At 38.0% G+C, this 27,933-nt stretch overlaps 2 protein-coding genes across 2 annotated transcripts in view; both read left to right on the forward strand.

Annotated features, from left to right (window-relative positions):
* Positions 1-10,113: 10,113 nt before the first annotated feature.
* LOC124642275 lies at positions 10,114-11,876 on the forward strand. Its single transcript, XM_047180629.1, has one exon. It carries the CDS (start codon positions 10,506-10,508, stop codon positions 11,661-11,663), a length of 1,158 nt encoding a protein of 385 aa, XP_047036585.1. The 5' UTR covers positions 10,114-10,505; the 3' UTR covers positions 11,664-11,876.
* Positions 11,877-12,154: 278 nt separating this feature from the next.
* LOC124642186 (Down syndrome cell adhesion molecule-like protein Dscam2) overlaps positions 12,155-27,933 on the forward strand; it is a 116,109-nt gene continuing 100,330 nt past the window's right edge. Inside the window, exon 1 of the mRNA XM_047180497.1 lies at positions 12,155-14,386. Within this exon, the coding sequence (XP_047036453.1) occupies positions 12,155-14,386 (2,232 nt within the window). The remainder of the gene's footprint in view (positions 14,387-27,933) is intronic.

Below are 27,933 nucleotides of genomic sequence, written 5' to 3' on the forward strand. Positions count from 1 at the left end.
TTGAAATGCATAATGCATTTTTAATTTTCAGTTTCAATTGAATTGAGGATCAATTGGGTGAGATAATATTGTTATTCTTTGTTAAAATGTGAGTGAGAATTTTATTTGTAATCTTTCATGTTTTTGAGTTGCGTTTAATAAATCTATCTAAGGAGATTGATCGATAAGATTAAGCAATGTTTGGCGCGTTCACTCCGTAGATGTGTCACCATCTATGACACGATGAGTTTCTCCTTGTTTCGAATGGCACGTTAGATGAACATAAAATCTTTAGTAGTATACAGAGAAATAGAGGTACTTTTAAATCCTAACATTATTTTACTCAGAAACTAAAGTCTATTGTATAGACCATAGGAGGTTGATGGATTATACTTAGATTCTAAAAGTTCAATTTGAAAAGTAGTAAAGGAGACAAAGACATGGTAACAATGGAGGTTCGACACTCGTCTATGTAAAGATTTAAACTGGACGTAAGAGCAGCTAGGGAACGGTGCAGAGTAACGTACAGTTAGAAACGTAAGCGTTTGTTAGTGACGGTAATCGTAAGTGTGTAATCGTAAGTTCCGTAATCGATAGTGTGTAATCGTAATGGTGCAACTTGAATTTTTTTATTTCCTTTATTTCTTTTGGTAAAATGACTGATTTTTATTCCTCAGTTGTAAGTTTCACCCGCGTCATAGGGGTAATTTCTTCCCGCACCCCGAGTTATATTACTCAGGGATCATTTTGACCTCGACTTAGCTAATATCCTAAAATACTAAAATTTCAATTTAAAAAGTAATAAAGTATACAAAGACATGGTAACAATGAAGGTTCGACACTCGTCTATGTGAAGATTTAAACTGGACGTAAGAGCAGCTAGGGAACGGTGCAGAGTCACGTACAGATAGAAACGTAAGCGTTTGTTAGTGCCGATAATCGTAAGTTCACATGTAATCGCAAGTTTGTAATCGTAGTGGTATTCGTAAATGTTGTTTTTTTTTTATTTGCTTTATTTAGCTTAGTAAAATTATGACTGTGATATTTATATTGTACTACCCTTTTTTTCATATTTCCCGTACCGGTACAAAATTATAATGGATACTCAGGGATAGTTTAGCTTTCCAAAAGTGAAATATTTTTTCAAATCAGTTATTTAGTATCTTTTGAGTACAAAAAATAAACAAAAAAATGCCGTAATATTATATTGGTATAGATGACCATTAGATGACATTACACTTAACGACAAAATTCCTAATCCCACGTTAGATAAAGAACAAAAAAATCAAAAGCATGAAATAGCTCCGATTTAATGTGAATAAAGCTGGAATGAGCCAGCATCGATTTAAAACCGTTGCAACTCCCCAAAAACACATTCTAAAGTAAATATTGGACTATAAAATAAAATCCTTTACGCTCGAACGGTAACAGTTTTCTGCTCAACAGTACTATCCGTAAGCCGATTGGAAAAAGTTGCAAACTCAACTTTGCCTGTAATAGGATTTACCTAGCGTCTAGATCAAATATTGCGATTGCTTACTCTTTGTTAGACTTTAAGTTATATTGACGTGTTTGATAATTGTGTATTTGATGGGTTCTAACTGGGTATTAAGAAAATGTGAGCACAAAATTCCTTTTATTATTAGTATTTGAGACCTCTGTCTTTTGAACATCTTTGGAAGTCGTTACGAGAGTCAGAAGCCAGTAAGTCTGACAACCAGACTAACCTAGGATAATTGGGTTGCCCGAATAACTGGGTTGAGGAGGTCAGACAGGCAGTCGCTTCTTGTAAAACACTGGTACTCAGCTGCATCTGGTTAGACTGGAAGCCGAACCCAACATAATATGTATGTAGTTTTGAAAAGGCTAGGCAGATAACGATGCTCTTTGCTAGACTTTAAGATACGTTGACGAGTTTTAATTTGTAATTGTGTTTTTGGTGGGGTCTAATTGGGTATTTAAGAAAATGCTAACTCAGAGTCTTCAGTAATTTTTACTGTTTATAATAAGAACTTCGATGCTCTAAATCTATTTAGTGCTGGTAACATCGGAACTTTTTGACTGTGACTGTACTTATCGATATTGTTTCTAATAAAGAACTTTTTTGTTTGCAGATTAAACAGCTGGAGACTAGATCAGAATGGTAAGTCTTTTATTATAATTATAATAATTAATTACACAAGATTTCTTGTGATTAATGATTTGTACTATAAATCAGTAATGATTACCGTCTTTCGGTATTAGTTACCGCGGTTGTGTAGTGCGACTATTTTACGTTATAATAATGCCGGGACAAATATAAATAATGCCGGGACACCTTTTCACACACGGTCGATAAGCCCCATGGTAAGTTATTAATTAACTTGTGTTATGGGTGCTAACACAACTGATAGCTACATATATACATATTTATAAATACATATTGTAACACCAAGACCACAGCCAACAAGCATGCTCATCACACAAATGTCGACCGAACCAGGAATCGAACCCGGGACCTCAGGTTTGGCTGTCCGGCATGGTGACCATTGCGTCATCGAGTCGTCGTATTTTTGACCTAACCTATAAGTAGTATAATAAAGGAAACACAAAGTAAAACAATAAACGGTATTTAAAACACACCATAAAAATACCGCGGGCTAAAGCCAACATTTTAATGAAAACAAAAACTCCCAAAGATTCCTAGCATTTGTTAGAAAAACACGAGAAAAAAAACTTCGCGTTTCAACTTAAAACTAGAACAGACTTCAAGTACCGAACAAAGGCAAAAAAAACCGGCCAAGTGCGAGTCGGACTCGCACACGAAGGGTATCGTACCATTATTTAGAAAATTTGCAAAAAAATCACGTGTTGTATGGGAGCCCCCAAAATATTTATTTTATTCTAGTTTTCAGTATTTGTTGTTATAGCGGCAACAGAAATACATCATCTGTGAAAATATCAACTGTCTAACTATCACGGTGCATGAGATACAGCCTGATGACAGACGGACGGACGGTCAGAGGGGCGAAAACAATAGGGTCTCGTTTTACCCTTTGGGTACGGAACCCTAAAAAAAACTTCTCAAGTATTCATAAAACACCCTTTGTCAAAAATTTTTGAGGATCTCATTCACTTGGTGTTGAATAAGCGAGTTTTGAAAAACTAGCCTTGAATTACTACGAACCATTGTTTTCCTGAAAACTTTTGATACCTAGTAAATAACCTTTTTTGTTTTGCTTTTTTCGTGTCAACTCTTTGAATAAAGTTTGCAGGAATAGGCACAGATATTTTTTGTCAAAATTCAAGGTGGCTTGTAAATGTGAGATCACTTCTAAAATAGAACATTGTCCATGATAAACCTCCTTGGGCCATGATTTTGTTTTGTTTCTATTTAAAGACTATTTTCTCGCAATACCTATAGACCATGACTTATCTTCTGGTAGATAGGCAGTCGCCCCATGTAAAACCCTGGTAAACAGCTTCATCTGGTTAGTTAGACTCTAGCCTAGCTAGCTGACCCCAACATAGTAGGGAAAAGGCTAGCTAGACAAACGATGGCAGAATGCTGCAAGACTTCATAATTGCTGATACATTTGAATTTGCTTGCGTGCTTTTTCGAGCACTTCGTCGCTTATCAAGTAAAATGATTGTATTAATGTAAAAATATGATCTTGTATTACTTGATACTTAAACATCACACTTCGAAATAATTCTGGTCCGAGTATTCTGTGACCCAGTCTTTTCTCTTGGGTCACAAGAAAGGATTTCATGCTAAGAGCTTATGACGTATATCTTTTCTAAACTTTACGTCACAGAAACAACAAATTATGTCATCGTTTCAACCTAGGCACCATTTCTAAAAATCTAACTATCGAATTTTAGGCACGTTCGCTTTTTCTATCTGCAATGAAAACCATTTGCGACGGCTGTACGAATTCAGTCTAAAAATTCTATGTATTCTACTCTGAACTAGGAAACTATTGTGATATCTAGGTACCAGGAATTAGTTCTGTACAATTGCATCAGAATAGGTCTAGGAAATAATATAACACACTAACTATTGTGTCTAATCACTTGAAATACTACACCCCGTAGTTCTTCGCAAGAACAACTTAATTAATTTTGATGAAACTTTTTAGTGTTAAGTTTATATATTAAAATAATTGGTTAGTAGTTCTTTGATTTTGTGAGAAATCATAAAGCGTATTACACTTTCTGATACTGTTAAGAAAATTCCCGTAACCATTTACTTAAATCGCAAAACGATTAGAAAATCACACTCTGGTAAATGGGGCGATGAAATGATTCATAAAATGTCTTGTTATTGGGTTCCATCTAGCTTAACTTCTAAAAAAATCAAAGTTTGGTCATTTTTAACGATATTCTACTAACATGACTGACTTTTATACATAGAGATAGGAGACGGTGCATAGAAGATGCTTGAGAAGTTACATTATGTATGTTGAGTCAAAATATCAAAAACCATTCTTTCTACAAGTAGAGAAAACCACAGAAAACATCTACTAGGTAATAAAAAAAATACCTAGCCACAAAAATCTTTAAGAGATCAACATAAAACTCGAACAATTCCGACGTTGATGTAGCTTTAAATCCGCATTTGCATTTGCCGTCTCAAGTCTGAAGCCGGTTTGAACTGCATAAATCTGGTTAGATCCAACAGGAGTCGGATTTCGGCGGTCGTTACTGAATCAACGTGGAAATGATGAAGTTATGGAGTTTGGAGGTTGATTTGTTATTGTTTATGGATTGATATATTAACACTACGACGTTATGTAGGTTTATTATTTTACATTTACATTCTGCCATATTTTTAGGTCGTTTCAACTGAAGGGATTTTTTTTGTTGATTCACTTGACTGGTAATCTTTGTTCATCGACGAGAAAACACACATATCATTTAACTGAGAAATTTTATAAAGAGTCTATCCCTCATCCTTAAAATGTAAATCACTTTTGAAAGCGTCTCAAAAAGGTTATTTTCTGAAAACCAAAAACAAGAAAAAGCAATTGACTTTCAAATCGTCCAAAGAATAAGCAAGAAAGGCATTTGACGCCCATTATTGTATTTCTCATACGTTCAAAACACAATTTCACGCCCAATAAAAGCCGTTATGAACCAATATTCATTATGAAAATAAAAAATAACAACAAAAATAAAAAACTAGAGCACATAAAAAGCAACAGTGTGTGAAAAACACGGTTCACAAAATATTCAGCGCTGCAGAACAATCGATACAGTTTTATATATGAAATTACAAACACGGCTAAATCTCAAATTTATGTAGAACTGCATATATCTGGATTAAACCGCTTCGGACCGGATTTCGGCGCTCGCTACCGGCAGCGGGCCAATCAGAGGACGCTAATCTCAGTTAGTTAGGATAATCCCTGTGTTATAGTCGGATACACTTATCATTTAATCAAACAGTACTAACGCTAGGATTACAATTAATTAACATTCGTTTTAATTACTTTTTTTGCTAATTTGGGTTAAGTATGTACTTGGAATGGCGTACGAAATTTAAAAACAGCCGCTTGAGTAATTAATGATTTATTTTGTTATGCTTAAGGCTGGATGCCTAATTTTCCTTCGCATTTTTGAGTGTAAAAGAAAATAAAAGCTGTTATAATGTTCGTGATATTATCGTTATTCTTTTTAAATTGGTATTTTGTCTGTTATTTAGATGCTTACGTACTTAATTATTACAGTACGATGTAATTAGTGTATTTACTCTCCTACGCGGTTTTCCGCTCTGAAGATTCAATACTACATTTCATCCTGTCCTTGTCCCAATTATTGTTTGCGGTCAGGAGCATGTTTTCTTATTGCATACTCTTTCGTCTGCCGTCATCTCACAAGTAACGTTCTTTCCAGCCATGTCGACTTTCACACAATCCATCAAACGTTTCTTATGCTCATCACCTTCCTCTCAACATGACTCTCATTCCTCCGCTTCACATGCCCATACCATGACAGCCAGTTTCCATATAGCTTTTCTGTTTTAGGTGCTACTTTCAAACTTCCTGTTATGTAACTCATTCCTCACTTTATCCATTCGCCTAACACCTCTTTCATCACACCGATACTACATTTGCTGGTGCAATTTTTAAGTAGTATAAGGTACATACTACACATATGTATGAACTGACGGTCTTTGCACTGTGGTCTCAAAATGTCTGTGTTGGTCTGTATCACAGAAAGTCAAAGTGGATTTCTACTGTTCCGGAGTTACGAAATTAACCCAAAGGAGAGCAATGTTATTGAGAAATAAGGTTTGAATCTTTATGTCTTATCGGAACCAATTAAGTGATGTATACGCAATGAGCCGATGACGCTTGATAATGAACTATATATTTTAACCAACAAGAAAATGAGGTTGTGAGATTGACTTTAATGCATGTCTGAATGTTTGAGCGTGATTATATCACGTTTTTGATACGGTTTTCACCATAATATTTTTTAGACTTTTTATTGATAACTTTTTATTAAGGTAGCTAAGTGCTGACGGTGATTATTGAAGTTGGTTATTTATTTACTAAAAAAAAAAACATTGTTTTCTTACTTCTAATTATTCGATTGTTTTCAGTATTTTGTTGTACAAAATTATGTGCCAAACACCAACCTACACAAATTCCTCAAAACAAATGACCGTCGAAATATTTACCGTGCACTGTTCTACAACAGTACAATACGCCAAGCCGGCAATACGCCACTACGACAGTCCAGTACGCTGTCTAATTTCGTTTGCGTAGTAATTGTGCCTACGCATAAATTTAGAACGCACTGACGTTTACAGAACAAATTGGTGGCACTTATTTATGCTAGGTGTCTGCTTTAAGCCTCTGGTTTAGTGTTTGATAGGCAGAAAGTGTTTTAGAAGTACGCTGGCTAGTTGATTTTTGGTTTACAACCGAATAGCACGTACTTTTAGATTCCAGTATTAAAAGGTTAGCAATAAATTACACTGAAAGAATTATTATTAAAAAAACAAAATACCCGACTGCACACTAAAAAAAGAGTAAAACAAGCCCCACAATAATATTTAATTTATAAATATTGATGGAAAGCATCGCAGGCGGGGACCAACAGAGGCTTATTTATAGTCATTTCGGTTGTGCACCATTTAGCAGAATTTTCGTTGGTGGCGGTCAAGGTGGTCCCCGCCTGCGATGCTTTCCATCAATATTTATAAATTAAATATTATTGTGGGGCTTGTTTTACTCTTTTTTTAGTGTGCAGTCGGGTATTTTGTTTTTTTAATAATAATTCTTTTATTTATAACTTTTTAGCTGTTTTTATTTAACGAAAATGTTGTAGATGTAGAAGACTATGTATATGTAAGTACCATTTTAAATTATTTCGACGACATTTGGCTTTAGATTACGAGTGATGTTACTCCGCAACATAAATTTACCGCCAATCTGGACTGTTGGTAGTGAAGAAGAAAAAGAATTAGGTGAGTCATTACTGCTGAAGACCGTCAACGACGTGTGCCCTTATGCGTGTGCCCGCATTCGGGCTGTATACTCGAGCATATCCCCCTCCGCACCGCGCCGCGCGCCGCATGCCAGGCCACGCCCTATCTTTTTGCTTGCTAACGCATGAGTTGCTTTGCGTTGACGCAGAATTAACATGTTCCCGTGGGAATTTTGAGAAAAAACGTATCCTATATTAATTATTACTCCCGTGATTGAAATGAATCTAATGATACCGCATACATATTTTTTTAAAGGGAAATTTAGAAAAAATATCCCGTGGGACTTTTAGGATAAAATGTATCCTATGACACTCCCGTAATCAAGACAAATCTAACGATACCTCATACATCAAAATCCATCAAGCCGTTTAGGCTACAGGAGGTCACAAAGGAACAGACATACATACATACATACTTACATACACTCGAAAAACATTACCCTCCTTCTTTGGCAGTCGGGTAAAAAAAAACAAAATACCCGACTGCACACTAAAAAAAGAGTAAAACAAGCCCCACAATAATATTTAATTTATAAATATTGATGGAAAGCATCGCAGGCGGGGACCAACAGAGGCTTATTTATAGTCATTTCGGTTGTGCACCATTTAGCAGAATTTTCGTTGGTGGCGGTCAAGGTGGTCCCCGCCTGCGATGCTTTCCATCAATATTTATAAATTAAATATTATTGTGGGGCTTGTTTTACTCTTTTTTTAGTGTGCAGTCGGGTATTTTGTTTTTTTAATAATAATTCTTTTATTTATAACTTTTTAGCTGTTTTTATTTAACGAAAATGTTGTAGATGTAGAAGACTATGTATATGTAAGTACCATTTTAAATTATTTCGACGACATTTGGCTTTAGATTACGAGTGATGTTACTCCGCAACATAAATTTACCGCCAATCTGGACTGTTGGTAGTGAAGAAGAAAAAGAATTAGGTGAGTCATTACTGCTGAAGACCGTCAACGACGTGTGCCCTTATGCGTGTGCCCGCATTCGGGCTGTACACTCGAGCATATCCCCCTCCGCACCGCGCCGCGCCGCATGCCAGGCCACGCCCTATCTTTTTGCTTGCTAACGCATGAGTTGCTTTGCGTTGACGCAGAATTAACATGTTCCCGTGGGAATTTTGAGAAAAAACGTATCCTATATTAATTATTACTCCCGTGATTGAAATGAATCTAATGATACCGCATACATATTTTTTTAAAGGGAAATTTAGAAAAAATATCCCGTGGGACTTTTAGGATAAAATGTATCCTATGACACTCCCGTAATCAAGACAAATCTAACGATACCTCATACATCAAAATCCATCAAGCCGTTTAGGCTACAGGAGGTCACAAAGGAACAGACATACATACATACTTACATACACTCGAAAAACATTACCCTCCTTCTTTGGCAGTCGGGTAAAAACAGGTACTTCTTTGTGGAAACCTTTTGCTTAAGTATAAAATAAATATTGGACGCAGATCGTATCCAATTGGTTCTTTTGGAAATTAAACAGGACGTCCTATGGCTGAGATGATGATCATACTAGTTTGATTGCAATTTTTTATAAAGATTTTATTTAACTTAAGGATATAATAACGTTAATGGTATTTTCCCGGGTAACTTTTTTGTGGAGGTCAGATATTCCTTCAAGACAATACTACATAATTGGGAAAAGGTCAGGCAGATAATGAACGGCAAAAGCATGAATATGAGTTACCAGTAACATTCAACTATGATGTTTTCAATTTAGATACAGTTGTATCTGATCTTGTTGTATAGTCCTAAAAACAAAAGAACAATAAATCCCCCTAAATCAGCATAGCACATACATACCACAATCACGGAGCCAGTCACAAAACACAATCTAGAGCATAAAGTTCGGAACGCAACGCGGAACATCGTAAATATTTGATCCAGCGATCGTCAGCAGCGATGTTGTTGCAAATAGTTCGTTGGGAAACCATCCAGTGTGGACGGCACGTGTTAGAACGCGTATAGACTAGCGTGTTTTACGCGTAAAGCTTGCTGTTGGGAAGAAAATGCTAACTCATCATCATCTGCCTAGCCTTTTTCCAACTAGGTATGTAGGGGTCGGCTTTCAGTCTAATGGGATGTAGCTGAGTACCAGTATTTTACAAGGAGCGACTGCCTATCTGACCTCCTCAATCAAGTGACCCGGGCAACCCAATAGAGCTCGGTACGACTGGTTACCAGACTTTCTGGCTTCTGCCAAAGATGTTCAACTGAAAGCGATATTGATAGCCACGAACAATAGCTCCCACAATAAGTCAGCATAAAGACCACATACACAAAATCTAGAGCATAAAGTTCGGAACGCAACGCGGAACATCGTAAATATTTGATCCAGCGATCGTCAGCAGCGATGCTGTTGTAAATAGTTCGTTGGGAAACCATCCAGTGCGGAAGCTATGTGTTAGAACGGGTACAGAATAGCGTGTTTTAAGCTTACTTTTAAGTTAGTTTTGATCCACCAAAAGGTAGTTTGATATTCTGACAAAAGTCAGGTAGGCAGGGTTAAATAATTTGTCCGTTATCAGCTCCATAAACTGATGTCTACTAACCATATACTATAACCGAATCATTTTCAGTTGTCAAGTTGGCAATTTGACCAATGAGCGGCAAGAACACGGCTGACGTTTGACGTCTGTCGGTGTGGACCGTGTGTCGTACTTTTTATAAACAATAAATTGAAAACTACGTTATCAGCTTAAATACTTACTTTATTGTGAACATAGTGCAAAGCTTAGTGACATACATTGAAGTCGGCAGTAAGTTTAGTGCATAAGGGCTTCAATTAAGCAAAACTGTATAGCCAGTGACTAGGCGCATTTAATTTCTACCCTCTATTTAAAAAGTGTTGTTGACATCGGGGATATTCACGTCACTCCAAACTTGACATTGACAGGAGGAAGATATTCTCGGTATTGCTATCGATCGATATTGGGCCAGTGGCGCCATCTAGCGATCCTGCACTGAGTTATCGGAGACGCCATCTAGCGATTTTGCAAGGAACTCTCTGTCTACTATAATGCCGGGTATCCAGTGCGCAGCTTGCAAGCTCTTTGCATCGGCGATAGAGGGCGTCAAGTGTGGTAGTAGCAAGTGTCGGCGACTATACCACCGAGGATGCGTTAATTTTAAGCCAGACGTAGCTATCCCACCTTCCTGGCGCTGCCCTGAATGTAAAAAGAACCTGGTCAGGGATAACAGGGCAGATACTCCAATCAGAGGTTCGGCTGGCTCCGCGGGAGGTCCTGCAAGCCAAACTAGCTCAGTGGCCCGCACGACTGGTGAGTTGGATGCCAGCTGCTCTAGCCCAGCACCCGTGGTCTGCGAGCAACAACGCGCTAGCCCGTCGTCTGCTTCTACGCCGCTACATAGGAGCGCCTCCACAGCTGTCACTGCGGCACGGGAAATCTCTCCTGTCGTAGGCTCTGGTTTGGGTTTGCTCATGGATGAGTTGAGAGCGATGCGTGGGGAGATTCAAGAGTTTCGCAAGGAGATGGAGTTGGAGATGGCGCAGCTGGTATCTGCAATGAGTCACTGCAATGGGCGCATCGATGGCCTCGAGGCCAGAATAAGCGCTTTGGAACAACAGGCTGCTACGGGTCGTTCATCGGCAGATGAGGTCGTGGAAGAGTTGAGGCGCGAGCTGAACGATAGGGATCAGGACCTATTGGCAAATGATGTGGAGATAACTAATATACCGGAGGCTCCTTCTGATCACCCTATCCACATCGCTAAAGTTGTAGGCCTTAAGTTAGGGGTACAGTTGGAGGAGCGCGACATCATCAGCGCGGAGCGGGTCGGCGGCAAGCAGCTCAACGCCACTAGCTCTGCCGGGCCGGCGGTGACGCGGCCGCGTGCCATAGTCGTGCGCCTGGCGCGCCGCGAGCTGCGCGACGAGCTGCTGGCGAGCGCGCGCGTGCGGCGCGGGGCGACCACCGCCGACCTCGACCTGCCCGGCCCGCCACAGCGCTTCTTCATCAACGAGCGCCTCACGAAGACAAATCGCCGGTTGTTTCGGATGGCCCGAGATGCTGCTCGCCTCCACAATTGGAGATTTGTGTGGACCAAGCGCGGGCGCATACTTGCCAGGAGGAGTCCGGGTGATTCCACTCAAAGAATCCGCACTGATGAGGATATTGTTAAGTTTTTTGGACCTGTTAATAATGAAACAACTTGATTATTCTTCTTTTTTTATATTATTGTTTGTTTGTAACTATTTACCTTGTATCAGTGGAAGGGAAAATATGCGTCTAAACTATAAATATCGGGGGATTTACACGCTGGCTGGCACGCATGTTAAGTCGCAATCGACACTTATTTATACATATTACATTCTACACAGTATTACTACATACACGAACTATATACCAAATAATTACATAATCAATTATTTTTTATTTTATTTTTTCATGCTTCCCACATCAATCACAGTACCTTACACAATGTATTTGTCTACACTCATTACATACAACATCACACATTTTACACAAATAATATTCACATTATACACTTCAACTATTACATTATATACTACATTCTATAAATTACATTTACATCTTATACAACATTGTAACTTATTGACTACAAATGAATACAAGTAAACTTATTAGGTTTGGGCTATTGAATGCGGGCTCCCTGGGGACTAACCAGGACGAGTTTTTGGTCGCAATGGGCAATCATTCAGTGGACATAATGGCTGTCAACGAAACCTGGTTGCGCAAGGGTGAAGATGACCGGGCGCCTAGCGTACCTGGTTATAAACTCAAGCACATCCCGCGTCCATTGTCTATACGTGGGGGGCGAGGCGGAGGGGTCGCCTTCTACATCAGAAATGGAATACCTGCACGTGTCAGAGCCCACCCTGAACACCCTAATGTCGAACAGCTTTGGTTAACCCTTACCGTGAATAAAATCAAACTACTCATTGGCACTGCATATCGCCCACCATGGTTGGAACTGGAGACTTTCCTCGACGGACTGACATCAAGCATAGGTAGCCTGGCCCCCTTCGATAATCTAATACTGTTAGGGGACTTCAATGTCAACATGGTGGACGTTAACAACTCGAAATCCAGACAACTTGCAGATTTTGTCAGCTATCTCAACTTGACTCAAGTGGTCACAACTCCCACGCACTTTATAGGTAATAGTAGCTCGCTCATTGACGTAATCTGCACTGATGCTCCAATCCGCAATGTTGAGGTGAATCATATTAGTGAGCTTAGCCATCACGCATTTATCACCTGCGAGACGGTCTTCAAGAAACCTAAATGCCAACCTAGGTCAGTGGTATATCGCCCTCTCAAAGACATTCTGGAGGATTACTTCGACAGGGATTTAAAAAGTATACCTTGGTCTATGGTGGGTGACATGAATGATGTTGATTCAATGGTGCAAACATTCAACTCATTTGTTATCCAATTGTTCGACCTCCACGCTCCCATTAGATGTAAAACTTTTAGATCCCGTCCCACTCCATGGATCACTGATAACATCAGACTAATATCGAAACTGAGAGATGAGGCCAGGGACAAATTTCGTAAATCTAAGCTACCAGAACATAAGAGTAATTACCTAGACCTTAAGCATCTAGCCACCACGGCACTGGCTAATGAGAAGGCCGCTTATTTCGCTAGTAGTATTAATAATAACATCAGGGACCCTAAATTATTATGGCGCAATTTAAAAGCAGATGTTTTGCCTGACCACAAACAAAGACTTCTGCCGGAACACTTTGATAACCCTGACGAAATCAATGCGGCTTTCCTAGACGTTCCCGGTGATTGTAGTCATAATGATTCGCAGTCATCTTTCTTTGAGTCGCACAGGTTTAGCGATGCTACTTTCACTCTGACAACAACCAATTCCGAAGTAATCCTCAAGATAATTAGAAGCCTAGAGTCTAACGCACAGGGTGTCGATGGCATCAGTCTCGACATGATAAACCTCACTTTACCAACTACCTTGCAAGCCATCACAGACATCATAAATTGTTCAATAATCACACATACATTCCCTGAACTCTGGCGATGCGCTATTGTGCGACCGATCCCTAAAATTAACAGTCCAACCAACACAAAGGACCTAAGGCCAATCAGTATACTGCCCTGCCTATCAAAGATCTTGGAACGCGTAGTGCACTCGCAGGTCATTGAATACCTTGAAGCAAATAACATTCTTCCTGACCTACAATCGGGCTTTAGGCAGGGCAGAGGTACTGCAACGGCTTTGGCCGACGTAGTGGGGAATATTCTTGAGGCACGGGACAGGGGGGAGGGCACAATTTTGGCTCTGCTAGATTTCTCCCGCGCTTTTGATGCAATTAACACCACTCTACTTCTGTCAAAGTTAGCTTTTTATGGTTTTGATAAGAACACGGTAAAGTGGTTTAAAAGCTATCTTTCGGGCCGATCTCAATTTGTAGAGATGCAAAGAGAGGATGGGTCAAGAGTGTTATCCTCCCCCCTCAGCGTGTCCAGGGGCGTTCCCCAGGGATCGATTTTGGGGCCCTTGCTTTATATCCTATATAGCGCGGATATTGTAAAGTCTTTTGCCCATTGTAAATATCATATGTATGCTGACGACATCCAGCTGTATTTGTCGTTCAAGGTCAATGAAACATCTGAGGCAGTGCAGAAAATCAATGAGGATTTGCATAGGGTGGTTGTTTGGTCAGATTTGAATTCACTGGTCCTTAACCCGCTCAAATCGAAATTTATGGTTCTGGGCTCTAGAAACCAAGTACAAACTATTGAGTCAGCTAACCCTGAGATAGTGATCATGGGAGAGAAAATCGAGAGGGTTAAGCAAGCATGCAATCTGGGCCTAATTATGGACCCGGAGCTGCGATTTGAGGCACATATAACTAGAATGTTAGGAAATTGTTTCTATAGGCTAAAGGTATTATACGGAATACGGAAATATCTGAGCATTCCTTTGCGCAAACAACTTGTCGACAGCCTCATCCTATCAAAGTTAAACTATTGTGATGTAGTGTATGGACCATGCCTTCTCTCTAGAACCGAGCGCGTTATCCAACGTATACAAAATGCCTGTGTCCGCTTTTGTGTAAATATTCCACGTAGAAGTCATGTTACACCATACATAAATGAACTAAAACTATTAAAGATGGCTGCCAGGAGAAAGCTTCATTTAGCTAATTTGTTGTTTGGCACTGTTAGGACACAAACACCGGAATATCTTTTCAAAAAGCTGACCTGGAAACAAAGCCAGATAAAGCATGGTCTTCGCTCCATAGTGTGTCCGCTGACCGTTCCCATGCATCGCACTACGGCTTTCAGAGGATGCTTCAAGTTTGCAGCCACGCGCTGCTGGAATGATCTCCCTCCCCCACTTCGATGCCTGAAAACAAAACATACATTTAAAACAAAACTTAAAAAGCTACTGTTACATGAACAAATTAGCCTTAATTTGTAATATTGCTTCATACCTCAGGGGTCATGGCACACATGCTCTGGTTTGGGGATCACTTCCTGCAGTGTGGGCTGCTTTTGAATCATCCTCCTCGGCACGGTGGAGCATCTGCTTCGGTCAACCGTTCTTCTTCATCTCTCTGTCATTTGTCCCATATTGTCGTCTGTAATTTAATTCAATCCTTTAATTTTCTAATTACAATTTATATTTAATTCATCTATGTGCAATGCTCAATGGTAAGTCAATTTCTAAGTTAGTAATTAGGTATGTCTCAGTCCGACTTCAACTTATCAAATAATTAATATCTATATATATTTATAATTCCAGTAGTGACGTTCACAGGTATAAAAAATAAAATAATAATATCACTTACCGACGCCATCCTGGTAGCAGGAATACGATCGACCTACATACTCACATTTAATACATCCTTTACACAAATTCATGTTCGATTTTTCTTTTCTCAACACTATACACATTTATACACTCGTCTACATGATATCTACATGAGGCATTGCATAATAATTCTTGGTATGCCTCCGTCGCCATTACCTAATTCTCACACAAATTGTTTGTATATTGACTATTTGTGTTTGTGTAATGGTCGGCGGCATAGACCACAGATAAAATATAATTTTGCGAAGCGCGAGTGTCACTTCCAGTCGCATTCGTTCGGAATGCTGCGTAACTAGGTAGTTATTTTTCTCTATTTATATTTAGTTTGTTTTTATAGTAGTATTTTATATCCATAAATATATATAACACTTTTTATATTTTTTATATTTAGTTTAGCTTAAATGCACCGATTGACGTCACATGTTAGTGCTGGCCATCGCTGAAAACCAGCGCAGCGACTCTGTCTCGCATAGGGTCGCTGCATAATGCTGAGCGAGGGCCATTTCGCGTGCTTGTGACGCATATTCTTATTATTCTTGTGTTTTCTTTTTATTGATGTTTTTATTTTATTTTTGTGTTTTTTTTTTTTTTTTCATGATTATGTATGCTACTGTTTGTGTTCGATATGCGTCATGAACGCGAATAAATGCTTTGATTTGATTTGATGATTTGATTTGAACACAGCTGGTTATGGTTTGATTTTCGTAGAAACGATTGAATGGTGCTAATCACCCTTAAGAAATCAATAGGTATACGTTCAGCCATAGAGGTTCAAATGCTGAGATAATGATGATGATCATGCTCGATTTTGGACTTTATATCATCAACTTTACTCACTTATATCGGCTTGAGAGTATGCACTGAAATATACGCGACAAGTTTTATGAAGCGCGTGATACACGTTGATATATAACATCTAGCCTGGTGACCGAGGGATGGACGGACAGAAAAATAGCGAAGTTTTAGGGTCCCATTTACCCTTTGACTACGGAACCTAAAACGCAAGTTTGCAATCGACCTAACGTTTACACTAGAGGTGCGATATTGCATATTTCTGGCAAGGCAACCGGAATGAAACATTGTGCAACGAATGAGACATAGCTGCACTTGATGACATTTACTTACCAAAGTGAAATGCATTTTGGTAACGTGACATAAATGTAAGTTTTCATAGCATGTAGTACACTGTTAAGTGGGAGGAAAAGGCATGTGTTAGTAAAGAGAAAACGTAGGTTACCCAAAAAGGTTTTGGAATTAAAAAATTGCTGAAGGATATGGTTGAAACAAGGTTGAGTTTTGTTCAGTAATGGTTAATTTTCACTGTTTACTGCGCATGTGTGTAGATCTTTGCTACAGACAGTAGGTGAGTAACAATTTCATTGGAAGTTCGTTTCAATGCTCACTTGTTTTTGTGACTTTAGGGAATCTACAATGACCGTATGATTACCGAATTCTGATAGGTAGTCATTTTATATAAATAAGGGTGTTTCATTTTATCTTATGAATAAAATAACTTAAATCTTTATAAAATAAAATTGATAAGATGTCGCATTCAATCTATATATATAAAAATTAAACCCGCTTTCCGTTGTCACGACATAACATGAAAACGGCTTCACCGATTTGGCTGAAAATTAGAGGGGAGGTAACTTAGACCCGGGAGAAGGTTTTTGTCACCATCCGGCTACAGGACGCGGGTGAAACCGCGGGCGAAAGCTAGTTGTAAATAAAACCACCCATTTAATTTAAATTTTATTTTACTAATTCTTAGTCATAACAAGACCAGAATTCTAATCCTGGAACCAAAACCACTAAGACCTTCCTCTATCTTCCAGCAGAATTGGCAATACGCCACCTGGCGTGCACAGGGTGTTTATACTAGTTCCTCTACAGATTGTTCATTGTAATGGTTTGTGGAACACCCCTTATACAGCTGCGAACGTTGCGGAATGTTATGCAATGCTTGCATATGTTATAGAGGGTGTTCTTAGAAATTAAGTGGAGTTTGCAATTAAATTGTAATTAATGGACGCTGGGAATATTTGTTGAAGTTCATATAGGTATTATTGCTATAGGTAAACAATATAATGACAAATGAATGATTGTATTCTGCTTAGTATTACTATTGGACTTCATCATATTATCTCAGAAATCCTATTTTAGTTTTGGTCACAAAACACTTTCTTGTTATGAAAAAATGTCCACATTTTTAATATTTTTTCTAAAAAAAACTTCAAAATTCATCAAATTCAACTTCAAAATTTATCTTCAAACTATCTATCTGCATATGTTTCATTTAAATCGCCTAAGTAGCTTTCGTTTAAAAGCACGATATACAGGCTGACAGAGTTACATTCACATTGCTACTATTCTTATTGCTTATTATTCGTCACACTGTTCTCAAATGAAACAACCCAACATCCTCTAAGTTCGTCACGATAGCAATATAGTATGAGGTCTAATGGTTCCGTAGCGACAGGTATCCGTGTCAGTTTTCGCTCCACTAGCTTTGAGATATATACCGTTGTACCTGCTGAATCACACACAAATGTGCTAACGTTAGGTATTTGGCTGTAATATATTTTAGAGGATATAATTTGGATTTGTGTCTCATCGGCATTATTCGAAATTCAAATCTGAAATTGGTAAAAAATCATCATCCGCCGAGCCTTTTTTTCCAGACTATGTTGGGGTCGGCTTCCAGTCTAACCGAATGTAGCTGAGTACCAGTGCTTTACAAAGAGTGACTGCCCTATCTGACCTCCTCAACCCAGTTACCCGGGCAACCCAATACCCCATGGTTATACTGGTTAGACTTAATTGAAAAAAAAAAAATACAAAATATAAAAATAGCTAGTATGTTTCATGTTCTATGTTTTATGTCCTATTCGAGGGAATCACTTCCCGCAACCGGATAAAAAGCCAGTCTTTTTCAGACTGTAGACTATGTAAAATCAGTTCAGTACTTTTGGTGTGAAATTGCAACAGAGAGACAGAATTATTTTGGTCTTAATGATTTTAGTAGAGGCTTAAAAAAATATAGGTACAATACTGGTAATGGATCAGGTAGCGCATAAAACATATTTTCAGCTATAAACAAAAAACATATTTTATATACAACTATGTATGTATATAAAATATATTTAAGCCTGTCACTGTATAGCTGATGCCAAATGAACACGAGGCTTTACGTAATACGACAGCTTAACGTACTGAATAATTAATATTTACATAACATTAATTTATATAAAAATAATACAATTGGATCAGTCAATTTATAATAATGTAATTAAAAGTTCAAAAACACATCATATCGGTAATTTTAAAGTCAATCTCAGGATGTCTGGATGTCAGTTAGACGTAAACACAAAAACTACAGAACGTACTTATATGATGAATATTTACATCAAATGACTTATCTGAATGTTTTTTTTCCTTCAGATCGAAAAAAAAAACTGAATTCCGTAAAAGTTGCATTTGGCAGATATATAGAATGACATAAAACTCAAAGTCTAAAAAACAATTAAAAACCAAGTAACAAACAGTTTTTACACATAGTTTCTTTGGTCGTTCCCTTCCTTTATATTAATCCTCACTTATGCTCAGCACCTTTCTCATACATTATCACCATTTCTCCACATAATATGACTGCCAGTTATTTCCTTAAAAAATTCTCACCCACCCAAAAAAATCCTCAAACTAAGAAAACTTAATACCCAGCGAAGCATTTGTACAATGCAGCCATTAAGTAGCAGCCTGGGATTATTCTAAATCTGACTTGCAAGGCACTAAGCCCCGAATTTATTGTCTGAAAGCGACCTACCCGCAAACTGGTCTTATGTATTTCGGATTTTGTTTCTTGTTTTTTTGTCAAGAATTGTACAGTATTGGGAAAAGCTTTAGGTTATTTAAAGATCAGATTTATTGTATAGGTATATCAAAAATATAGCAAAATGTAAGTTCTAACTGAGTAAAGGTGAAAGAAAACATCTTGAGTAAACTTTTTTTTTTGATAGGAAATCATCAATTAATGACTCCCACTGTGGGTGCAGCGTGAGTGTCCGACTCTTACCGACTAAAACCCCCCAAATTCTTTCTTAAGCCCTTTTATGTACCAGGGCGGGGCGGTAACTCTTTCGAACAATCCCGCAGCCCCGACAGGATCAGGAAACCTGGACATTAAAGTCTGAAATCGCCTCCGCCTTGAGCAAGCGTGGTGATGACCGTTCATTCATTCTCGGTATATGAGAAGAGGCCGGTGCTCAGCAGTGGGACAGCAAAAAGAAAAAACCCTTTCGTAATTGTTGAAATCGTATCGACCACATATTTAAAACCCTAATTCATGTTGCTATCAAACGATATAACTCTGTTTTAACTTCATAAAATGAAAAATAATTGATCACCACCAAACTCTTACTACCATTCTTACTACCAAACAGCATCGTCATAATATTTCTCCTTCATGTATAAAATATATTTTTATGAGTGCAACACAAGTGCGACAATAAGACTTATGTTTCCTACTACATTATGAGGGCAAATAAACTTAATACACATCGCAAGTGGGTCGGCATGAAAGGAAATATACAGAAGGTTCAATGTACTATTATATAATTATCACCATCTGTCAGCGGATTCATCCGGAATTACTTAGCGCACCCAGATAAAAAACTGTGCTATCTAGCTAAGAATGTTTTTTGTAATCGATCCAATGTCCTGAGATTAGGGCTTTCAAGCAAACAAACTCATACCTCACACGTCTTATAATATCAGATTATTATGTTATCTACTATTTAAAACAGTATTAATTATTTAGATAGTTCAATTTATTACATGTAGTTTATTCTCAAGTTAAAAAAAAAACTGCTTGAAACTGTTTTTTCCCCTGTATATTTGTCCCACATAAGCAGTGGTGTTTATTCGTAAATTTGATGCCTCACATATGCACAGTTAATTATATAACGATTAATCTATTTGAGTTAGCGGCACAAAAAAATTTACGCAAACCATTGTGCGAGATGGTACTTCTACACAATCCATTTTATATTCAGTACGGAACTTCATATGACCTACAAACGGACGTCATAAACTTGTTTTTTGCTATTTTGTTGACAAATGAGAGGAAAAACTGGGTCTTATGAGTACCTCGGTATGTAGGGACGGACAAAAAGTAATTTTGCTTTATTTTTTACGGTTTTATTCAGCTTAATTTTGAGTAACTTCAAAGAGTAGCAAATTAAGGTCTAACCTTGACTTCTTGTTTGTAGGCATGAAAAAAAATGTGTGGGAATAAAGGGCTTGTCTTTTATTAGTACTAGGATTAGTGCCCCCAAGCAATGCAGACTAAACTGTATGCCGACGGTTGGCCCTATGGTTGGTTGATGACTTATTTAGAAGGTGATCGTGAATCCTATCAAACTTTTAAGTCTGTCTGATATCGGCCGGATATTTCAACATATATATGAAAGTATATAAATAAAATGTGAATCTAAATATAGAACATCTTTCATCCAAGTATAAAAAGTGGATGCCTAAGATAAAACTCATCGATCATTCACAAGATTATCCAAACAATCTCTTCACCTACATACATTAATACATATACAACAAACTTACATACAAAGAAACATACGTACTAAACCACAGATTAAGGAAAGAGGAGCGGAGATACCATACTGCAGGTAGGTCAGGCGCCTTCTTCTAGATTAAGCAAGTACGGTGGGCGTGACCAAAATGATCAGCTTGTAAAACTAACGAGGCGTTCGGATTCTTAGAAACATCCGTCAATGATTTATAGTATTACGTAAAATGGGTGGATCCAAAGAAGGTGTATATAGAGCGAAAACAGCAACGTTGCTCGTCCCCCGCACAACCGCATTTTGGCGCCAATGTAACTTTTCTAAGTTGAGTATATAATGTATTTGTCTATTTATATATTGGACAACAACGACTGTGTTTCGGATGGCACGTTAAACTGTAGGTCCCGGCTGTCATTGAACATCCTTGGCAGTCGTTACGGATCAGTCAGAAGCCAGTTAATCTAACTACAGTCTAACCAAGGGGTATTGGGTTGCCCGGGTAACTGGGTTGAGGAGGTCAGATAGGCAGTCGCTTCTTGTAAAGCACTGGTACTCAGCCGCATCCGGTTAGACTGGAAGCCGACCCCAACATAGTTGGGAAAAGGCTCGGGAGATGATGATGAGTTTCTTAGGAGATTTTCCGTTATGGCACCTCTGTTAGTCATTTTATTCTCCACGTCCTAAGCCTATATAACAGTTATATCCTACCTGCACAGCTGCAGCGCACAGATTTGCGAACTAAATCCGATTGCATTTGCCTAATTCCCTCTCTATACGTATATAGCGTTGTAGGTATTATAATATTAAATTGATGGCTCACGTTTGTATTGGGTTGAGAGATTTGTAGGTTTTTTCGCTGTGTAGTCACATTTGTATTATTTCTACAAGAGTTTATAAGTCTGTGTGTATGTTTGTTATTCTTCCAAATAAAAAGAAGTAAACTGAAAGAATTTCGATGAAAATTGCAAGTAGGAGAATAACATATGGGCTATTTGCGATTCGGGATTTTAATTGGGAAGTTTTTTTTTATTTATTTAAGTAATTGTTTATTTTATTTAACCAAACACTGTTTAATCACTTGAATAAGCCATTTGTATATTATATTTCATGATCTCTCTGCAAAATAAGGATCTGATAGAAGTTGCAGAGACGCCATATTTATTATTTGTGCCTGTAACTTAAAAAATTGAGCAAAAAATAAATAATTTTAAACAAAATGTAGTTTACATTTTCAGAAATCTACCTGTACCAAACCTTACTTTTTATTCTCATTTTTTTAATTAAAAAAATCGTTTCGTCTGAAAATCATTTTTCATAAAGTCTATCAGCTTAAAATATTTTTGTTGTCCTTTCAGCATACAAAAAAAATATCTATGAAATTCATTTAATTTAAGTGCCCAAAGCTTATCGTTCATACATTTATTTTATTTGCCGCATACTATTAATTGGGTTTCATTCGAATGATAAATTGGTAATGTTTTAATGTCCTTTTAGTTTATTAACAAATTATTTTTCATTGATTTTTCCATTCAATTATATTCAATTAACTGTTTATGTTTATTATTTATAAATCTATTAAAAAAAATGCCTTCTGAAATATATTTAAGACATCATCCTCCTCCGAGCCTTTTCCCAATCATGTTGGGGTCGGCTTCCAGTCTAACCGGATTCAACTGAGTACCAGTGCTTTACAAGAAGCGACTGCCTATCTGACCTCCTCAACCCAGTTACCCGGGCAACCCGATACCCCTTGGTTAGACTGGTGTCAGACTTACTGGCTTCTGACTACCCGTAACGACTGCCAAGGATGTTCAATGACAGCCGGGACCTACAGTTTAACGTGCCATCCGAAACAGAGTCCATGGTGTCTAAGATATACTTAGAAAGTACATACAAACTTAGAAAAGTTGCATTGGTACTTGCCTGACCTGGGATCGAACCCGCGCCCTCATACTTGAGAGGTTGGTCCTTTACCCACTAGGCCACCACGACTTTTAAATATATTTAAGACAATGTGACAATAAACTGCCCTGTGGGTTTAGGAGACTAAATCGCGACTGGTGCTCAAGGGATGCAGTTTGATTCCTAAGTCGCAACAAAATTCTTCTGTTGTTAGAAACAAGACTATAATTTAATATTACAAAGCTGAATAATTTTACCTATATTTTTTTTCCTTTAATGCTTTAGAATCTCAGAAGCCACTGTCGGTCTGATTTGTAAAAAATAACAGTGTAAATAGACTATTTATTGAACACAGGCTACTTTTTATCCGATTTTTGAAGTTATTCCGACGGGTATCAGGTGAAACCACTAGCTTCCGCTAGTTCATACATAAATTACCAGCCTTCCTTGAGTGAAGGCACACACAATGTTCTACGCGTGTTTATTACTATCCCAGTTCATTTAGCTAATTACTTTCATTAGGCAAGGCTCATTGTTGCTTCATGTTTTATTAAGAATTTGTTCCTAGTGCTGTAGAGAAGGATAAGGCTCTGTTTTGTGGAAAACTTGTAGCTTTACCTGAGAGTAATGTTTGTTTTTATATAGAGAGTATTTTATAGTAATTATAATCTAGTAATTAATTAATCAATACACCCATAATTTCAAAGATATAGAGGTTTGTGACAATGAGGTAAGTTATTGAAGTTTCATTCAAAGATTATCGTTTATTTTACAAAACTATATACGGGTATAAAATACTAATATAAAAAACTTGATAAGTGATTAACAAGTGTAAATTCAAAAGTCAACACAACTTTTTTTGGCACTCAAAATTAAAACATTATAAACTCAAAACTCCAAAATAAAATACAATACCATTCTCCCCACCAAAACTTGGTACATCTTAAACTTGCAGCATACCTCTAAAGGTAGAATTCCGTGGATCGCGACTGTCGCGGGCCTCGGCAGCGGTGCCATACATTTTCATAGGTTGACTATTGTCGCGCGCGGCCGACGACTGTCGTAGGCCGCGCGCGGCTGCGACAGCCGCGATCCACGGAATTCTACCTTAAGATCATAAACCGTCACTCCCATGGAGAACAAAATGACTAGCGGAGGTGCCATAACGGAAAATCTCCTAAGAAAGTAGCGCGCTAAAATGCGGGTGTGCGGGGGACGAGGAACGTTACTGTCTTCGCTCTTATATGCCTTCGTTGGACCGGATCATTTTTTGTAATACCAAATTGATACATGTCTCAAATAGATGGCTAATTAACAATCCTTTTTACTCTATAAAAGATATTTTTTTAAATATAAGTTTCCGAAATATAAATAGGTATCATGTGTGTTTCAACTAATTTGCATGTCATTATATTTTGACTGAATATCGAACACACTGAAATTTTGTAACACCTTATGAACCTACTGTATTCATGTGCAAATAAATACTTTGAGTTTGACAAAGCACCCGAATGCGTCGTTTGTTCACTCGTAACTGATTGTTTTGGTCATGCCCACCGTACAAATTTGACTTAAAAGAAGGCGCCTGACCTACCTGCATTATAGCATCTCCGCTCATCTTTCCTTACTCCGTGGTTACTTTGGCAAGACTTTGTCTTTTGTTGCACAACACATTGTGTTATCAGGCAGCTGTTTACACCAACTTCTCATTATCACAACTTGGTGACTGACATTCTTAGCGCAGTGTTTTGTTTAGATGGTGTAAGTTCTAAGATGGGGGACAGTTTGAAAATCTTGAATAATTAACTAGGTACATCCCGTAATATTTGTAAGGCGTGATTCCTATATTATAAAGGTGTTTTTTTTTTCTTGTTTTTGTATTTACTATTTTTAAAAAAGTCGTGGTAGCCTAGTGGGCAAAGAACCAACCTCTCGAGTATGAGAGCGCGGGTTCGATTCCAGGTCAGGCAAGTACCAATGCAACTTTTCTAAGTTTGTATGTACTTTCTAAGTATATCTTAGACACCACTGACTGTGTTTCGGATGGCACGTTAAACTGTAGGTCCCGGCTGTCATTGAACATCCTTGGCAGTCGTTACGGGTAGTCAGAAGCCAGTAAGTCTGACACCAGTCTAACCAAGGGGTATCGGGTTGCCCGGGTAACTGGGTTGAGGAGGTCAGATAGGCAGTCGCTTCTTGTAAAGCACTGGTACTCAGCTGAATCCGGTTAGACTGGTAGCCGACCCCAACATAGTTTGGGAAAAAGGCTCGGAGGATGGATGTATTTACTATTTTTGTACTTTAGTGTATGAAAATTTCCATCATGCAATTTCATTAAATACTTCAAATTGTATCATCATCATATCAGCCCTAGGAAATCCACTGCTGAACAGAAAAATAAATTAATGTAGATTTCCTTTGGACTGTATCTCTAGAACATTAAAACACCACTGTTTTTCTGCAAAATCTTAACCCTTCTGGCATTCGGATACAAACAAAATACACCTTTGTTTCTCACATAAACAAACATCCCAAAATAATTTTCCCGTTTATATCTAATTCACAACACGTAGAAACTATATCATTCACTATAACCTTGCACAGCTACAAGTCAAAAATAAACCAAAATATACCCTTTACCCCCACTAGTGGCCCCGCACCCGTAGTGTGTCGGGAGTCTTATAGAACACTCTGAAATCTAAGTAAAAGTCAGTTTTTAATATATTCTTACCATATTTTCAGTCAACTATATTGGGATCGGCTTCCAGTCTATATGCAGCTGAATGCCAGTACTTTACACGGAGTCACTGCCTATCGGACCTCTTCAATATATTTACCCATGCAACTCGACATCCCTTGGTAAGATTGGTTGTCAATCTCTCTTGCTTTAAACTACCCGCAACCACTGTATAAGATATTCAAATGACAACCACGACCACAAAACGTGGCTTTCTAACCAATTACCAATTCCTTACCCACAAAAACAAAACATAACCAAGCAATCAAACATACACTAACCACCAGAGACTCAAAGGTAAGCTAAACAATGAACTACTTACAAATATTAAGATGCTTTTACATGTATTGTGTACAAAACTAGAAAACCCGCGGGATCCTTTGCAAATCCCCTCTCAATCACAATCAGGAGGCTTGTTTTATTTACTGGGAAATAAACGTATATGTTATTCGCCATATGTAAAAGTCAGTGAGTGAAGTGTGGTCTAAGTTATAAGAAGTGAGTTGGAAGGGTTTAGTAAGGGAGATCTTCAGCAATGAGTGCAAATAATTTGGTTTCTGTAATATAAATGCGTTATAAATTCTGTCGCCCCTAGTACAAAGCCGTAAAAGGCAGATAGTTTGCTGAAAGTAAAATCGCGCCCTTAAAAAAGAACTCAGAGTCAACTTAACAGAAGTCATTTTACCATTTCCATCACAGTTTTAAACACATAGACAAAGAAAATTAGATAGATGAGTAAGAAGATCAATATTCTTGTAAGAATAGTAGAAACCTGCAGTGCACCAATAGGTGGAAGATTAACTAGTACACAGGGATTTAAAATATTTTCTAAATATTTGATAGCCTCCATGAATATGCATGGCTAGGCATGACTGAATGGAATTTGACAAAACTTGTCAGTACAACCGGTTAAAAATCAGAACAACAAGGGCTTCTTTTTATCAGGATTCGGGCATTAGTTTCTTAACAAATCAAGTAAAACCGCAGGCGAAAGACATAATATAACAAAGATGAGTAAAAACATTTTTTCATTAACTAAGATTACAAAGAATACTTGACTAGATTTTCCCCTATTCCTAGCTACATTTCCACAATAGGGCAACCCTACCGCTCTTCACGCGGGCCTCTAATACATAATTCAAGGGAAACGTCTACCGCCTAATGTATTAGAACCGTTGCTAAATATTTATATGCGATCCTACAATCTACTAATGAATTTTAGTGCACTGGAATAATTGCGGATCAAAACTAGACTTCATGATTTATTCAGAGCAATTTGTTGGAGTTATTCTGGCAAAGTGTTCTTGTATATTCTCTGTTTCTAAGTACAGTTTGGATGCCATCATCTGTCAAGCCTTTTCCAAGTATGTTGGGGTCGGCTTTCAATCTAACCGAATGCAGCTGAGTACCAGTGCTTTAGAAGGAGCAACTATCTGTCAACCCGGGCAACCCAATGTTCCTTGGTTAGACTGGTGTCAGACTTACTGGCTTCTGACTACCCGTAACGACTGCCAAGGATGTTCAATGACAGCCGGGACCAACAGTTTAACGTGCCATCCGAAACGAAGTCATTGGTGTCCAAGATATACTTACAAACAAACTAAGAAAAGTTGCATTGGTACTTACCTGACATGGAATCGAACCCACGCACTCGTACTTGAGAGGTTAGTTCTTTACCCGCGAGGCCACTTATAACTTTTTTCTAATGAAAATCATCAAATCCTCCAGCTGTGGAGCGTGAGGGAGTGTCAGACTCTTACTGACTAAAACTCACCATGTTCCTTTTGAAGCCTTATATGTACCAGGGCCACGGTAACTATCACGAACGGTCCCACAGTCCCGGCAGGCTTTGGTCTCTAGTGGATCCCACTGGGGTTTTCCAGCTAGTATGGGTAACCGTGATTTGAGCAGGAGTGAAGAATTGTGACCTTTGAAGGAGAGCCTTTTCTGTGATAACAAAAATAATAAAACTGTAGATCTTTTGTTTGTGTACTATTCTTTATTTTTCTTTAACCTACTACAATACTATAGGTAAAAACAGTTCACGTTTGGCAGTTTTGCAGCATAAGCCAATGTAAATAAAAAATAACATTTTACAAAATGGCCAATCTCTTTTTCATTAAACCTCACGATGTAATGAAAACTGACTCAAACAAGTTAGCAGTAAACTAGAAAATTAAATACAAGTAAAATTAAAAACTATCTCCACTATACTAAGGAATAAAATTAAGAATTTCCCTTTAAAATTATCTTCCAGACAACACGCTGCATCCCTAAAGTTTTACAAACATTTTCTTAAATAAATAACGTCTTCGTAGCGGCTACGAGGCTACGAGACTACGAAACTGCTACGACGCTACGCTTGCTACGTCGTAGGTCTTCGTAGCTAGCGCTCAAAA

This window comes from Helicoverpa zea, chromosome 24 (genome assembly GCF_022581195.2).
Source record: "Helicoverpa zea isolate HzStark_Cry1AcR chromosome 24, ilHelZeax1.1, whole genome shotgun sequence".
Classification (NCBI taxonomy): domain Eukaryota; kingdom Metazoa; phylum Arthropoda; class Insecta; order Lepidoptera; family Noctuidae; genus Helicoverpa; species Helicoverpa zea.

Bases quoted from the DNA above. Each gene is read 5' to 3' on its own strand.
- LOC124642275 (XM_047180629.1), top strand. From the start codon at position 10,506: ATGCCGGGTATCCAGTGCGCAGCTTGCAAGCTCTTTGCATCGGCGATA.